Source organism: Elephas maximus, chromosome 17 (genome assembly GCF_024166365.1).
Source record: "Elephas maximus indicus isolate mEleMax1 chromosome 17, mEleMax1 primary haplotype, whole genome shotgun sequence".
NCBI classification, from domain to species: Eukaryota; Metazoa; Chordata; class Mammalia; order Proboscidea; family Elephantidae; genus Elephas; species Elephas maximus.
Window position 1 is genome coordinate 62,569,651 of NC_064835.1, and position 16,915 is coordinate 62,586,565.

Genomic DNA, 16,915 nt, shown 5'->3' on the forward strand with positions numbered 1-16,915 from the left:
TTTCTCTTCTCCTTGTTTCTCCTACCTCCTTGAAAGTATTGTTCATATTTCTGTCTCCAATTTCTTTCCTCCCGTTCTCTCTTGAACCCACTTTGGTCAGGTTTCTGCCTTCACCACTGTCCTTTGTGTCACCAATGACCTTCATGTCGCTAAGGCTGAGTCATCACCTTGACCCCTCAGCAACATTTGACACAGCTGATTCTTAAAGCACTTTCTTGGCTTCCAGGACACTTTTCTGGGATTTCCTCCTGTTTTTGCTCCTTCTCAGGCTTCTTTTCTGGTTACCCCGATATCTCTCTAGCCTTTAAATGTAGGAGTTATGGGACACGTGGAGGTTATTTATACGTACCTGTTGTGATGGAGGAGCCCTGGTGGCACAGTGGTAAAGAGCTTGGCTACTAACCAAAAGGTCGGCAGTTCCAATTCACCCGCTGTTCCTTGGAAACCCTATGGGGTAGTTATACTCTGTCCTCCAGGGTCACTATGAGCCAGAATCGACTCGATGACAACGGTTTTGGTTTTTTTGGTTTTATTGTGATGGAAGCTCCATGAGGGCAGGGATTTTTCTCTCTTTTGGTCACTGCTATATCCCCAATGCCTAGAATGGTGCCTGGCACCTAGGAGTTGCTTGTATTAGTGCCCGAGGGCTGCCATAACAAATTGCCAGACACTGGGTGGCTTAAAACAACAGACATTTATTCTCTCACAGTTCTGGAGGGCAGAAGCCCAAAATCAAGTTTTGGACTGAGAGATTGGTGAGTGAAAGATGGTTCTTTCTGGAGGCTCTGAGGGAGAATCCTTTCCATGCCCCTCTCTTAGCTTCTGGTGGCTGTTGGCAGTCCTCGGCACTTCTGGCTTGTAGCTGCATAACTTCAACCTCAGTCTTCACATGGCCTTCACGTGGCCCACAGAGGAGAACCCTGTCTCAAATCTCCCTCTCCTTTCCTTCATAAGGACACCACTCGTTGGCTTTAGGGTCCACCCTCAATCCAGTATGATTTTATCCTGAAATTCTTAATTACATTTGAAAAGACCCTGTTTCCATATAAGCTCACATTCATGAGTGCCAGGGGTTAAAAGCTGGACATATTTTGGGGGAGGATACAATCCAAACCACTACCCGTTAAAAAATGCATTACCGTTGAGTCAATTCCGACTCATAGTGAACATATAGGACAGAGTAGAACTGCCCTACAGGGTTTCCAAGGTGCGGCTGGTGAATTCGAACTGCCGACCTTTTGGTTAGCAGCCGATCTCTTAACCACCACACTACCGGGGCTCCCTGCACCACCAGGGCTCCCCCATTACAGTGCTCAATAAACGTTGAATGGATGAATGGACAACTGTGAATGCACTGGGGAATAAACGCTCAAGGGACTGTGTGTTCATGCAACTCCTGGAGGCTGGTGCCATTATAAACAAGTGTCTGCATCTGAGTGTATTTCCCTATGTGCTGATGTGACTTCATGGGTGTATTTTGGAATATTTCTGTAGGCCTGAAAATGTGTGTGTTTGAGTGTGTTGCTGGGACGGTGCCTTCATGTCTTTGTGTCTCTTAGACTGTGTGTGTGTGCCTGAGAATGAATATAACATGAATACATGTACATGAATGTGTGGGGCTGGACACGGGGGCTGTGTATTAGGCTATGTGTAGGGCTGTGTGTATGTGGCTGTGCCTGTGTTTCTGTGTTGGGAGGCTGTGTGTGACTGAGTCTGTGTGTTTCTGTGTGAGATGGATGTGTCTGGTTATGGTGGATAGCTGTGTGGTACTGTGTGTGTGTGTGATATATGACTCTGTGTGCCGGTCAGTGTTTCTGGGGGGACAAGTGGCAGTGTGTGACTGAATATGTCTGTGTGAGATGGATGTGTCTGGTTGTGGTGGATGACTGTGTGGGGCTGTATGGGCTGTGTGTGTGTGTGTGTGTGTGTGTGTGGTGTGTGGTATATGACTGTGTGTGCCTGTTTCTGGGGGGACACATGGCACTGTGTGACTATGTCTGTGTGAGATGGATGTGTCTGGTTATGCTGGATGGCTGTGTGGAGCAGTGTGTGTGTGTGTGTGTGTGTGTGTGTGGTATGACTCTGTGTGCCTGTCAGTGTTTCTGGGGTGACATGTGGCAATGTGTGACTGAGTCTGTCTGTGAGCACTTCTGTGGGGAGCAGTGGTATCTGGTTGAGTGTTTGGGGCCGGGTAGGTGGGGTGTGAGTGTGTGTGCCACTGTGAGGGGCAATCTCCTGACCCTGTTGTGCATGGATCTGTGTGACCATGAGCAGACAGCTCTGCCTGTGTCTCTCCACGGGCTAGGGTCTCACCCAGAGGGTAGGTGGGCAGCCAGGCAGAGGCAGCGAGGTAAGAAATTGCTCTGGGCCCAGGGAGGTGGTGCAGATCGACCAGTTCCTGAAGGAGACGGCAGCGCGGGAGGCCAGTGCCAAGCTGCGGCTGCAGCAGTTCATTGAGGAGCTGCTGGAGAGGGCTGACCGGGCCGAGCGGCAGCTGCAGGTCATCAGCAGCAGCTGTGGCAGCACACCCAGTGCCAGCCTGGGCCGTGGCGGCGGGGGCGGTGGTGCGGGGCCGGGGCCCCGGGGCCCAGGCCGGATGGTGAGTACCTGCCTGCCTTCCCTTCCCTCCTTCACCTGCACAGCCGGCCCCCACGGCCTCCCCTGTAGTACTCCTTGCTGCCCTTCTTTGGCTCCTCCCGCATGAGCAGGCTGCAGGCCTGAAGTTGGGATTCAGGAGCCAAGGGGCCCTCTGATTGGGCAGAAGTGCCATGCCCCTGAGGGGTGTAGAAAGGTGTGCTCCAGTGACCCTGGCCCTCAGAGGCTTATCTCTGCCCCTCCCTGCAAATGAGAACACAGGGCAGGGTCTGGGGGGCTGGGTGGTTGTGGGGAGGGGGCTGGTGAGCCTACCTCTCTGGGCTGTTCTGTCTGTCCATTCGTCCATCTTTCCCAACTTTTTTCCTTCTTCTCTCTCCTCTCCCTCCTCTCCTCTCCATCTTATGCCATTTCTCCTGCTCCTTCTCATCTTCTTCCTTCCTCTGCCCCATTCCTTTCCCTCCCGCTCTGGGGCCCACAGCGAGAGCACCACGCGGGCCCAGCCGTGCCTAGCACATACGCGGTGTCACGGCATGGCTCCTCTCCCAGCACAGGGTAAGCCTCGGGCCTGGCCCGCCCCGCGCAGCCCACCCTCACCCTGGAAAGGTCCAGTGGCCATTGGATGGCCACCCATCTGGGGCCTCATCCCCTCCTCCTTCCCCAGTCCTCTGTGGGTCACCTCGTCTGCCTTTCCACACTCAGAAGGGCTCTTGGAAAGCAGGGTGGGTGGGCTGCCCATGGCTGGTGTGGGGGGCAGTTTGGGCCGGCCTAGTGCCCCTCGCCCTCACCCTCTGGTCCACCCTGCCCCAGGGCCTCCAGCCGCGTGCCAGCCGCATCCCAGAGCTCAGGCTGCTATGACAGCGACAGTCTGGAGCTGCCCCGGCCAGAAGAGGGGGCCCCTGAGGACAGTGGCCCTGGGGGCTTGGGCACACGGGCCCAGGGGGCCAACGGTGGCTCAGAGCGGTCCCAGGCCCCTCGCAGCTCCGGCCTGCGGCGCCAGGCCATCCAGAATTGGCAGCGCAGACCCCGCCGACACAGCACTGAGGGGGAGGAGGGTGACGTCTCGGACGTGGGCTCCCGTACCACCGAGTCAGAGGCTGAGGGCTCCTCAGATGCCCCCCGCCCCGGGCCTGCTGGGCCACTGAGCAGCTGTCGTCTCTCAGGTAAGTCCTGGGAGGGTGGGCAGACAAGACAGCCTTTCCCATAGTGCCAGCCCCCTCAGGGTCTCCGGGCTAGATGGCGAATCTCCTGGTCTTCAGCACCTCCCTTCCCTTTCCCCGGGTTTGCCCAGGAAGAGGTGACACACTCCCTCTCGCACTGGGCCCTTTGCCCTGGGGCAGGAACTGGCAGAGCAGGGAGGGCTGCCCCACAGGTGGGTTTTGGCTGTGTGTCGCTCAGGACTCCACATCTACAGGGCCATTTACATGATCAGCTCTTTAACGCCTAGAGTAGTTGAGTGTTCATTCCAGACTCGAGGCCCCCCTGGAGCAGTGGGTGAGAGCCCCTCCCATACACCCACCCATGCCCACAAGGCCATGCGCATGTGTGGGTGGGTTAGGGCTCGGGCCGAGGCATTAGGAGGTTAGAGGCTCCATGTGACTGGGCTCCAGGCAGTCTTCTGTTCAGAGGCCCAATTTCCATCCATGCATATCCTAGCCCCTGGCGCCTTTCCTTCTCCAAACCTGACTCATTGCCTTATCTGGGGTGAGTCTGGACTTTGTGATAATATACTGTCTTACTAAGAACGTTTAGTTGAGGAAGAGACACCTTTTTCTAATTCACAAAATTAGGGATGGGGTGATGACGAGGAGAGGGAAGTGGGGCCCCAGTCCTTCCTCCAGAGTCACACGGTCCTCAGCATGGGTCTCTCATGCCATTCCTCCTGCAGCTCCTAGCCCTGCCCAGCTCCCCCTACCCACATCCCCACTCTGGCCTTTGACCCCTCCTGCTCACCTTTGCCCTCTGGTACTCTGCAGCCCGCCCTGAGGGAGGCAGTGGGCGGGGCCGGCGAGCTGAGCGGAGCAGCCCCTCGCGCTCCAATGAGGTCATCAGCCCGGAGATCCTCAAGATGCGAGCAGCCCTGTTCTGCATCTTTACCTACCTGGACACGCGCACGCTGCTGCATGCCGCCGAGGTCTGCCGGGACTGGCGCTTCGTGGCTCGCCACCCCGCCGTCTGGACACGGGTGCTGCTCGAGAACGCCCGTGTCTCTTCCAAGGTGCCTGCCCCTATCCATGCCTGCCCTGCACCTTCCACTCACCCCTGCCCTGAACTTGCCTCCCCCCTTGGTAGGGTCTGACCTCCCAAGTTTGAGTCCGTCAAGGTCTGGGCCTTTCAACCCTTACAACACCCCAGCTCCAGCATGGCTCCCCACAACATGCCCGTGGGGCCTCCCATCCTGATGCCGGCCCACCTCCAGCCAGCCAAGCTCAGACTCCTCTTATCCCTGGGGAACCCCCCTCTCTCTGCAGTTTCTGGCAATGCTGGCTCAGTGGTGCACCCAGGCCCACTCACTAACCCTGCAGAACCTGAAGCCCCGGCAGCGGGGCAAGAAGGAGAGCAAGGAAGAGTATGCCAGGAGTACCCGGTGAGGCCCACGGTGGGTAGGTGGTTGGGTGCTCCTGGGCTGCAGGCCCAGAATTGAGCCGGAATGCTTACCGAAGGTGGCCACGAGCAGCTCCCTGTCCTGGCCATCCCTAGGGGCTGCCTAGAAGCAGGATTGGAGTCACTGCTGAAGGCGGCCGGGGGCAACCTGCTGATCCTACGCATCTCCCATTGCCCCAACATCCTCACTGACCGCTCGCTCTGGCTGGCCAGCTGCTACTGCCGTGCCCTACAGGCTGTCACCTACAGGTGGGTCCTCTTACCAGAAGCAAGGCCCATATGCCCTGGGCCTTGGGCTTCAAGGGGTCCCTAGCTTCTGCACACCCTCCCTCAGGGTTCTCAGGTGAAGGGATCCAAGAGCTTTGTGACCCAAGGGAAGGAAGCCTCGTAGGAGCAGAGGCCACCAGCATGGGTGGCCCCAACTTTGTCTTTTCAACAGGAGTGCCACGGACCCTGTGGGCCACGAGGTCATTTGGGCCCTGGGCGCAGGCTGCAGAGAGATTGTCTCTCTCCAGGTGGCACCACTCCACCCGTGGTGAGCCCTGGCAGGGTGGGGAGGGCTGGCTTGGGATGGGCTGGGGCTGGGTCTGGGTCTGAGGACTGAGCTGGTCTGGGCCCATCCCATAAGGATGATTGGGGACCAGATCACTCACATCAGTCTATGCATTTAGGCAGTGTAGAGAAAGTATGAGGAGCAAGGCTTTGGAATTGACCTGGGGTCACTAGTAGTGTGACTTTGGGCCAGTTACCTGACCCAGTCATGCCTCAGTTTCTTAACCTGCAAAGTGAAAGTGACATGAGGAATCTATTGATCTCCTGGAGCCCCGGTGGTACAGTGATTAAGAGCTCAGCAGCTAACCAAAAGGTCGGCAGTTCCAATCCACCAGCCACTCTTTGGAAACCCTATGGGACAATTCTACTCTGTCCTATAGGGTCACTATGAGTTGGAATCGACTCAATAGCAACGTGGTTTTTTTTTTTTTTTTTTTGGTTTATTGATCTTCTTAGGGCCATTGCAGCTCAAATGAGGTCGTGTACATGAAGTCTGCAGGGCACACAGTGAGAGCAGTCAACACTAGCTAAAAAGCCGTATTTGTTTGCCATATGAAAGGCAGTTCAGGGAGGTCAGCGTATAATATAAAGAAGAGCTGGTTGTTTGAGAATCCAGGGTGTGACAGTCATGCATCATTCCGAGTTCCTCAAACACACCAGGTTTTTCACACCTGTTCCCTGGCTTCCATGCCCTTTCTCCACGTAACAGCCCCTCCCAGGGTATCCGGTGTCCCTTCACTAACATCCCATCTAGACTGTCACTGTCTCCCCACTGCCCCATTCCCCTCATAATACCTTTTTCTGACCCCTACTGTAGTTCTTTCTGCAATAATTTTATATGTATATATATATATATATATATATATTTATTGTGCTTTACATGAAGGTTTACAGAACAAATTAGTTTCTCATTAAACAATACACATATTGTCTTGTGACACTGGTTACCAACCCCATGATGTGTCAACACCCACCCCTTCTCAACCTTGGGGTTCCCCATTTCCACTTGTCCAACTTTTCTGTCCCCTTCTGCCTTCTCATCCTTGCCCCTCACCTGGTGTGCCCACTTAGTCTTGTATGCATGGTTTAGCTATGTTTATTATTGTTTTATGGGCCTAATTTGTGGCTTAAGGGTGAACCTCAGGAGTGACTTCAGTACTGAGTTAAAAGGGTGTCTGGGGGCCATATTCTCAAGGTTTCTCCAGTCTCTATCAGACCAGTAAGTCTGGTGTTTTTTTGTGAGTTAGAATTTTGTTCTACCTTTTTCTCCAGCTCTGTCCGGGACCCTCTATTGTGATCCCTGTCAGAGCAGTTGGTGGTGGTAGCCTGGCACCATCTAGTTGTGCTGGACTAATCTCTTTATATTTCGATCTCCCACACTAGACTCCCGGTTCTCAGGGCAGAGGCTGTGAATGTCCGTTTCCGTATCCCTGGTACCAAGAGCATTGCATACGCCAGAGAGATGTCTGTTGTCCGGATGAATGTTGAGGGATGAAGTGTTCAGGGAAACAGCAAGTTTGGTGTGAGTGGAGTGGGCAGGGCCAAGCTGTGAATGTTGAAGGCAGGCTGGGGCAGGGTCACTAAGGGCCTTCTGAAGGGGATTAGATTTTTGTATTTTATCCAGAAAGTGCTGGGAAGCCACTGAGGGGCTTTTGGCTTTTAAGAAAAGGATTAAGAGCACTGGTAATGTCCTATGCTCCCCTCCCCCTAGACTTTCCATTCTTGGAGGACAGGCACCATGCCTGTATTGTTCACCACTGTACTCTCAGGGCCTAGCTCGGCTCTTGGCTGTAGTAAGGGCTTGATAAACATTTCTTGAGTGACTGAGCGAATGTGTGAATGAATGGCTCGCTGTCAGCAGTGTGGAGGATGAATTGGCAGGGAGACTGGTTATAACCCAGACAAATGATGATGGTGGTCTTAACTGTGGGCTCGAGGGTTATTCAGGAATCAGAATCTGCAGGACTTGGTGGGAGGTGGGGGAAGAGGAGTCAGGATGATCCCAGTTTTCTGACTTGAGCAGCTGGGTGGTTGGTGGGGCCCTTGCCTGAGAGGGGGCCCCAGAGGAGGAGCAGTCTTGGGTGATGTGCATCCAGAGGCTTCCCTGACTGCCCTCTCTACCCCCTTCTCCAGCCAGCAGCCCACACGCTTCAGTAACCGCTGCCTGCAGATGATCGGTCGCTGTTGGCCGCACCTCCGGGCCCTGGGGGTTGGGGGCGCCGGCTGTGGGGTGCAAGGCCTGGCATCACTCGGTGAGTCTTTCCTTGGGACTGGGGTGGAGGTTGGTGGGAGCCAAGCATGGGTGCCAGCATTGCACTGTTAAATCCCAGAGAGGCTCGGGGGCTGCAGCCTGGGTGGTGGCCAGAGGCGCCAGGGTGCCAGGCAGGAGATGAGAACTGGAAAGTTTGTCATCAAGATATCATCTTTTCCTCCCTCTCCCCAGCGAGAAACTGCATGCGGCTGCAGGTCCTGGAGCTGGACCACGTGTCAGAGATCACCCAGGAGGTGGCAGCAGAGGTCTGCCGGGAAGGCCTCAAGGGACTAGAGATGCTGGTGCTTACTGCCACCCCTGTCACCCCCAAGGCCCTGCTGCATTTCAATAGTAAGCATGGGGGAATGCTGGTTGGGGTATGACTTCATCCCTCACCACACCCTGTCAGCATAACCAGTTCCCTGTCACTCCTAGGCAGCCAGCACCAGACCTGGGTCAGACTGACCGGGGTCTAGCTCTGGCTTGGCCACCAATGACTTTTGATCTGGCCCAGATAGTTCACTTCAATAGACCTTATCTGCCATGTGCTCTGCAATTAAGGGACATGAGCTTTCCAGCACTAGCGCGCGGGGCGTGCCGAGGCAGGAAAGCAGATGGGTCAGACCACGGGTTCTGGACTGAGCTTGGTCCCAATTCCGGCTCCATTGCTAATAAGATGACTTTGGGCAAGTTACTGCACCTGAGTCCTCTAATTCCTATCTTCTTAAACTGCCTTGCAGAGTGGGCAGGAGGGTTAAGTGATACATGTATAAGCACCCTCCTCTTCTAGGACAGTTCTCAGGGTGAAGACTCTTCTCTTGCTGGTATACACTCCAAATCATGCCTCCTCTGGCCCCTACCACCCCCGACTCTGCTCTCAGTCACTCCTCCACCCTCACTGAGGACACGAGTATCCATCTTGGGCTTCTTGCACCCAAATGAGACCATCATCTAGGACCATCTGACCTCTGCAAGGACCCCGTGCCCTGTCCACTTGGTACCTGGACCTTACAACCAGAATTAAGTGCTCAGCCTCCGAAATCACCATCTCCAGGGCTCCTCCAGGCTCCTGTCTGTCTTGCGCCTATTCCTCCTGACTTCATGGAGACATCAGCCCCTAAGCCTTTTGGCTCCCAGCTTGGTTGCTCCATGTCTCCCCTTCCTTTACACTCCAGCTTAGACCCATCACCTCACCTCAGCCACTCAGTTCCTTGTAGTTCATGTTCAAATCTCAGGCCTACTGTTCCCTCTGCCAGGAAAGCTCCTGGAACTCCTGCACAACTGACTCATGGCCACTCATCCTCCTGGGGTCTGCTGCAGCCTCACCTCTTCCTCAGCCCCATCTTCCAGCTTCTCCCCATGTCCAGTGGGAGCCTCTGGAGGGCATGGGTCTGCTTTACTCTCATGTTCTCAGTGACTGGCATGTGGTTGCTCTCAGTGGGTGTCTGTGATTTAACTCAATCAGTGAGGGAAGGGGAGGTGCCCCCTTGCCCTGGCCAAACACGGGCCCCCACCTTATCCACCTTTTCCCAGGTATTTGCCGGAACCTCAAGTCCATTGTGGTCCAGATTGGGATTGCTGATTATTTCAAAGAGCCCAGCAGCCCTGAGGCCCAGAAGCTGTTTGAGGACATGGTGACAAAACTCCAGGTAAGGGGTCTGGCCACCCAAGACCCCAAACAGCATCCCTGGGTGGGACCTGGGTGACCCTGGGTAAGCATTGCGTGAGGGCCCCACCTGCCTGGTGCTGGAGGAGAACTAACCCAGGGTTCTGTCCACAGGCCTTGCGGCGGAGGCCCGGCTTCTCCAAGATCCTGCACATCAAGGTGGAAAGTGGCTGCTAACCCGGGTGGGGGGGCAGCAGGGCCCCCGCCAGCCCCACATCAGGGTACTCTTTGGACCTCTGGAGGGACCCTGCTTTGGATTGGACCTTCAGAGACTTAGTGTGTTATCCCTGGCTTCCAGGGAGGGGTTGACAATTTCTCATCCTCCTCCCATGACAGTGGAGCAACAGGCCTGACCCCCTGGCACTGCCTCCCCATGGCAGGGGCTCGGACAGAGGCTGTCCTCTGACCCCTAGCCCACCCCCAGCTGGAGCAGCCTTCTGGGCCCAGCCAGCAAGGAGCCGAGTCACCACCAGCACCTGGTATCATCATCTGGGGGATCTGTAGTAACCAGCCAGTGGGTCTTCGACCATTCAGTCAGGCTCCCACCCCTTCCTGAGGCCCAGCATCCTTGTCAGGGACCTCTGCCAGGCCACAGGCCAGAGGGGGCTCCACAAGGCAGCTCAGACTTGGCATGCAGGGCTCTTCTACCATCTGCCTTGCCCCCAGCCCTCTGGGGCACCCCCTTCAGACAGCCCACTGAGGCTCTGGGTCCACATTCTCCAGGGATAACACAGGTGGGCCTTGGGGCCAGGGCGTGTGGCTGGTAAAAGCTGGGGGAGCAGTGGGGTAGTAAACACAGGTGGGGATGGGTTTGGGAAGGCAAAACATTAATCCGGAGCTTCTCCCCAGGATATTGAGACTACCTCCCAAGGGGAAGAATTTCCAGGTGGAGAAAACTTGAGTATTTCTGTAAGAAAAGACAAGACCCCTCCTCCCAACCCCTACACACCCCAATCACACACCAGAGCTGAAATTCAGAGCTAAAAGGTGCATGTCTCTTACCTACCATCCACTTCCAAGCCTCTGGAGGGTCAAGTCCAAGCCCTGGGAAATCTTGTCAGCCTGGAGAGGTTGTTCCTGTCCTCACGGAGTTTCCTTCTAATCCAGGTGCTTGGGCAGGAATCTAATGGCCTTTAGGTCCCCAAGGCTGTCTGGGAGGGAGGCACTGTGCTAGGGACCTGAAGGAAACCTGGTGGAGGATGGTTTGGTTTGTCCCTTGTCTGGGGCTTGGTTGAAGATGTGGGGCCAAAGAAGAGGAAGATCATCAATGGACTGACATGCTCCCTTCCTCAGTCCCCACTGGCCCCATGGGCTGACAGCTGCCTTGGGGTTCTTCTGCCTGGGGGCTGAGCTGGGGCCTGAGTGAGAGCCACTTGACTTTAAAGCCACAGAATACGAACGAGGGTTTTCACTGATCCTTGCATGGTTCCCAAAAGACCAGGTCTGGTACTAAGGCTCCAAAGACTCAGGTGTCCCCACTTCTCCCCTCAGAACTCCCACAATGGCTCAGAGACCGTGGGTCCTGCCAACCTTCATTTGGAAAGTTCTTCCAAACATCTCAAACATCTAATCAAGTTCCATCTTGGAGTTTCCTTCTCTCCTATGCAGGACTGGCACCCAGCCCTAGCCATCAAGCTGACTGGTCCCTGCTGGGGTTGGGGTCCTCTCCTTTCCCAGTCCTCTCCAGGGATCCAATTTTCTGCCACAATCTGGCTTGGACATCAAGGCCAGCCCTGAGTTACCTTGTAATGAGTTCTCCAGGGCTGGGACCCACGGGCTCACCCCAGCTCTCTGGCTCCTCTCCCTGGCTCTGTCCCAGTGCTTTTCATCACTGCTCTGGCTTTTTTTCCGTGGCTTGTTGTCCCTGCCCTCTGAAGACCCAGAATATACAGGGTGTCATGTTGACAAGTCCCTATCCGGTCTTGCACGAAGCCTTGGCTGTGTGTGGCACTCCCACCTCTACCCCAGAGCAGCTAGCTCTGTCAACTGCCACCTCCCAGCCCTGTCCCCAAGTTATGGGAAGGAGTACAACTTCCCTGTCCCTCCAGGGGCCTGGAAGGAAGGTGGAGGTCCACTCAGGGCCCAGCAGCTGTGGGTGTACCTGTCTTGCTTTGCCAGCTGTATCCCCTGTAGCCCCTGCTCTCTGCGATCCCAGGACCAGAGGTTACCCTCCCTGTTTTCTGGGCAAAGCACAAAGGGATGCCCCGCATGGTCTAAGCCTGTCCAACAGAGGGCTTTCACTGCCCCAGGGAACCTCCATCCCTCAACAGAAGGCTCTGGGCAACATCTCACTGGATGGATACTCATCAGAATGCATGGCATCAACGCTGGGAAAGATCAGGATGAATGGACAGAGAGAAAGGTAGTTCTGAAAGGTGCTGATGTTGGTCATAGGTCCATTCACACACACATTCATTCAGGCAACAGCCCTGTGCTTAGGCAGGTGAACAAGAACTCCCTCTCCTCACGCTGGCCTCCCAAGGGTTTGGCCAGGAAGGCCAGACAAGTCCCCTAACCTGTATTTCCCAGCTGTGTGTGGGAGGACATGTTGCCCAAGCCCCTGCCAGTGGGAGTGGTGTTATGTCCCACTGTACACCTGCCCCTGGGACTGACAGACTTGTGTGTCCTGGCCTTCATGCATGCCCCAAGAACTGGCAGCTTTGCAGCACCCCAATCCCAACAGCAACTTAATGCTATTCTTTTGCCTCAGGGGAGATGAGCCTGCTGCCGAGTGGGAGCTTTTGCTTGCTAAGACACTCCATTATTCACTTTCTTGACAGCTACACGCTAGCTAGGGCTAAGGGTGGGAACAGGGATGGAGGGCCTGGCCGTCCCTAGAAACACCTTATCCCATCCTCACCCATCCAGTGGGCCACCCCTCCTCCTCGATACCTCATACCTAGATGTGAAGAGGAGGACTGAAGAAGCAAACCAAGGCAGGCCCCACTCCAGGGGCCCAGGAATGTATAGAGGGCTATCGGTCGTGGCCACTTGGTGTCCCTACAGCCCTCCTCTTGCCACACAGCCTGGCCTAGCACCTGGGAGGCTTGGCATATGTGGCTGGAGTGTTTTGCCGTGATTCATTCAGGCCACTTCCCCACACCCGACAGGAAACGAGGGAGATGCTGTGTTCATCTGGATCCCTGTGGGGAGAGGGAGTAGGTTGCCCAGGCTTTTCACAGACCAGGACAGACCACGTAAGAATCAAGGCATCTCATGTTTTCCTAGTTCCATGATAGAATTGAGCCAGTCCCTCAAGAACTGCATCGAAAAGGGGGCCTTCTCCCAAGGCCTGCTGCCCCAAGGTTTAGCTGCCTGTCTTTTGCCTTTGGATCCCGCCTGTCCCCCTGGCCTGGTCTCTAATATTCTGGGACACAGGCGGGGAGCTGTCCAGGCCCCAATCCCTCTAAGGCACTAAGTTGAGGGAGACCTTCCCAGAGTGACTATTGTGCCAAAGACCCAGTTCCCAGTGGACTTGGGGTACAAACAGGAGAGGGTGAATGCCCAGACAAGTTCCCTCAAACCAGTGAAATCTGTCCCAGTCTGTCAGTTCATGATGAGTGTCCTTCCTTTCCCTGGGGGCCCTTCTGTTTACCCTTGGTGGCCATGCTTCCTCTTCCAGCCTCATCCCAGGCCTGCATTTCTGTATATACTGCTGTGTATTGTGTGTATGTATTTATTCTTGGACAGGTGTGTTCATTTGCAGCCCTTGCCTGAGGATAAGGTTTAGGATTAGGTGAAGATCAGAATACCAGGGCCAACTAAGGGAACCAGCCCCTATTTCCTCCCCAATCTCCTGGGACCCTGGCCAGTCCCAAAACAGGCAGGCTTTCCCACCATGGGTCCCAGCTTCCCCTGCCACTGCCAGCATGGCTCCAGGGAGGCTTGGCCTCAGGCTTCCCAGCCTCGGTTCTTACCCTCGAAGGGGCCTTGTATTCAGGCGCAGCAGCCTGAGGTGACTAAGGCCTGACCTCGTGGCTGGTGCCAATAGGCTTGGCTTTAGCAGACACCACTTGTGGAGACTTCCACAAGTGCCCCCCTGGCCCTGTCTTTCTCACACAGGCAGGCAGGCTGCACTGGGCCCAAGCTGTGAGAGGGTAGCTTCGCCCACTCTAAGCACATCAATCAGGCAGAGGGGTGGGGAGCTTTTTTTGGTTTTACTTTTTGGTAAATTTCTGAAGTGGTGCCTGTACCTCCAGCCCCCAGGGGGCCTTCCCTGTCCCCACTTCTCTGCCCCACCCAGGCATCGCCATCCCAGCACTTTGCTCCACGTCACTCATAGGTGCCCTTGCCGAACGTTCCTGAGTTTATGTATCTAAAGACTCGTGTGGGCGTCAGAATTTATGGCTCGGTATCCAATAAAAGATGGTGAAACTGCCGTATCTGACCCAGGGAGGTAAACGGTATGTGGCCACATCTGTCAGTCGGCCTCACCACAGCCTTTCCGCAGTGACGTGGGCTGAGGCAGGAGGCGGCGGGTAACCTGATCGGTGTCGGCGGGGTGAATAAAGGACTAAAGAAATCACTGGAGAAAGGCACCCAGGTTACTGCTCCGACCATAGTTCCCTCTGTTTTCAGTGTCTACAGCCAGATACAAGGCCTTGGGGTGAGACTCCTGACTGGGCCATAAGGAGGGGCTGACCTGAAGGGCAAAGCCGGCACTAGTACAGCCGGAGCAGCAGGCGTGGCCTTCGCGGACCTGGCCCAATCCCCCCACGAGGCTCTGGCCTGGGGAGACCAAGCTGCCCACCACAGCCTGGCCTTGACTTGCCCGTTTTGTGGTTGCCACTGATTTGATTACTCAGATTCTGAAGTATTTAAAATTAGAAAAAAGAACAGGTGCTTCGGCTAAACTGTGGCACTAATGTCAAGGGAGTAAAATGAGTAATTCCATCTGGGAGTCACCTGTTCTCATCCTCGTTGTACAGGTAGAGCAGCTGAGGCTGAACAATTAGTTTGTCCACATCATTAGGTTAAGATGGATAACAGTCCAAATCTTGTTCCTGCCCACTGACCCACTCTGCTCTTGAGTTTATCGGAAAAAAAATTTTTTTTTTTAATCACTTCCCAGTTTCAGGCAGTAAAAGCTTCTGTGGCTCAAGGTGATAGATACCTCCAGCTTCAACAATTACAATAGCTAGTTGCAGGCAAGCTATTAGAACTAGTGTAAAAGAAGCTGTTAGACCCTACTAGATTCCCTGGGTGGTGCAAACAGTAAAGCGCTCAGCTCAAGACACCCAGAGGTGCCTCAGAAGAAAGGCCTAGCAATCTACTTGTGAAAGACCACGGCAACTGGTTTAGCTTGTTTTTGGGTAGACCCTACTGGATTTCTCCAAGGGAGAAAAGACCTGGCAATCTGCTCCTGTAAAGATTCAGCCTAGGAAACCCTATGGGGCAGTTCCACTCTGTCATACAGGGTCACTATGAGTCAGAATCAACTTGCAGCACACAACTGGATTTCCAGTTATGCTGGCTATAGAAGCCCTGTTAGCGCAGTGGTTAATGGACTCGGCTGCTAATCTAAAGGCTGGCGGTTTGAATCCACCGGCCGCTCCACATGGTCTGCTTCCGTAAAGATTACAGTTTTTGGAAACCCTAAGGGGCAGTTCTACTCTGTCTTATAAGGTTGCTGAGTTGGAATCGACTCAACAGCAACACATTTATGCTGGTTATTACAAATGTCCGTGAAAGCAGGCTCTCAAAAAGTAAAGAGAATCCTGAAAGCAGCAAGAGAGAACTGAACAATCACATATAAAGGATCCCCAATAAAATTAAGTGCCAATTTCTCCTCAGAAATACTGAAGACCTGATGGCGATGGAATGACATATTTAAAATGCTTTATGAAAAAACTGTCAACCAAGAATACTATACCCAGTAATTATGAGCCCAAGAGACAGAAAGGACCACATAAACCAGAGACTACATCAGCCTGAGACCAAAAGAGCTAGATGGTGTCTGGCTACAACCCATGACTGCCCTGACAGGGAACACGACAGAGAACCCCTGAGGGAGCAGGAGAGCAGTGGAATGCAGACCCTAAATTCTCATAAAAAGTCCAGACTTAGGTCTGACTGAGCCTAGAAGGACCCCAGAGGTCATGGTCCCCAGACCTTCTGTTGGCCCAAGACAGGAACCATTCCCAAAGCCAACTCTTCAGACACAGACTGGACTGGACTATGGGATAGAAAATGATACTGGGGAAGAATGAGCTTCTTGGATCAAGTAGACACATGAGACTACACTGGCATCTCCTATCTGGAGGGGAGATGAGAGGACAGAGGGAGTAGGAAGCTGGCCGAATGGACACGAAAATACAGAGTGGAGGGAAGGAATGTGTTGTCTCATTAGGGGGAGAGCAATTAGGAGTATAATAGCAAGGTGTATATAAATTTTTGTATGAGAGACTGACTTGGTTTGTAAACTTTCACTTAAAGCACAATAAAAAAAAAAAAAAAAACTATACCCAGTGAAACTATCCTTCAAGAATGAGGGTGAAATTAAAATACCCCCAGACAAACATAAGCTGAAAGGTCGTATCTACCAGATCAGCCCCACAAAAAAATACTAACAGGAGTTTTGCAGATGGAAGGGAAAAGACAATGGAAAGCAATTCAAAGCCATACATACAAATAAAGATCTCTAGTAAAGGTAAGGGCGTGGGCAAGTATAAGAATTAGTAATAAGGTATTCATGCCTGATAACTCTTAATTGTTTTCTCCTGTGTATTTTAATGACAAATGTATAAAACAAATGTCCACGGTACAGAAGAACAGCCCATGGTCGTTGGTGGTTGAACTGAAAAGACCAGGCGGGTGCTTTCAGCCATCTCTCCTCAGTGGATTTCTAAGAAGTCACTAGCGTTTATAGAGGATGTGGCCTCCCCAAAACATCCCTCCTAGAGTACTCAACCTCAAGATCTTGAATAAAGAGCAGCCAAACACTGAGTCAAAAAAACATGGAGGCAGAGGGGGCACAAGGTGATGTAATGCATTTACCCAAACCCAGAGAAACCATGAGAACAATGCCTGGGCAGGACACGCAGACTGGTGTGCCAGTGCTAAACAAGATGGCATCAAAACAGAGGGAAGGTCTAAAAATGCAACCAGAAGGTGGCCACTCTAGTGGAGTTCACCCCTTTATACAGCAATAAAAGCTTCTCTTATTTTAACTCTACCTCCCAAAACAAGACCTGGAAGAGTCAACCCACACATGGCCTTGAATAGTGACTGGAGGCTGTTGAGGACTTTGG

The 16,915-nt window shown here is 53.7% G+C and overlaps 1 protein-coding gene across 2 annotated transcripts in view; it reads left to right on the top strand.

Annotated features, from left to right (window-relative positions):
* The window catches only part of FBXO41 (F-box protein 41), a 45,535-nt gene extending 31,375 nt beyond the window's left edge, over window positions 1–14,160 (top strand). For both annotated transcript variants that reach the window (XM_049857362.1, XM_049857361.1), the window contains exons 3-13: window positions 2,374–2,599; window positions 3,074–3,147; window positions 3,403–3,755; window positions 4,569–4,810; window positions 5,064–5,179; window positions 5,293–5,445; window positions 5,636–5,731; window positions 7,882–8,000; window positions 8,192–8,350; window positions 9,533–9,648; window positions 9,780–14,160. In XM_049857362.1, the coding sequence (XP_049713319.1) occupies window positions 2,374–2,599; window positions 3,074–3,147; window positions 3,403–3,755; window positions 4,569–4,810; window positions 5,064–5,179; window positions 5,293–5,445; window positions 5,636–5,731; window positions 7,882–8,000; window positions 8,192–8,350; window positions 9,533–9,648; window positions 9,780–9,842 (1,717 nt within the window). In that variant the 3' untranslated portion in view covers window positions 9,843–14,160. The remainder of the gene's footprint in view (window positions 1–2,373; window positions 2,600–3,073; window positions 3,148–3,402; window positions 3,756–4,568; window positions 4,811–5,063; window positions 5,180–5,292; window positions 5,446–5,635; window positions 5,732–7,881; window positions 8,001–8,191; window positions 8,351–9,532; window positions 9,649–9,779) is intronic.
* The last annotated feature ends 2,755 nt before the right edge of the window (window positions 14,161–16,915 follow it).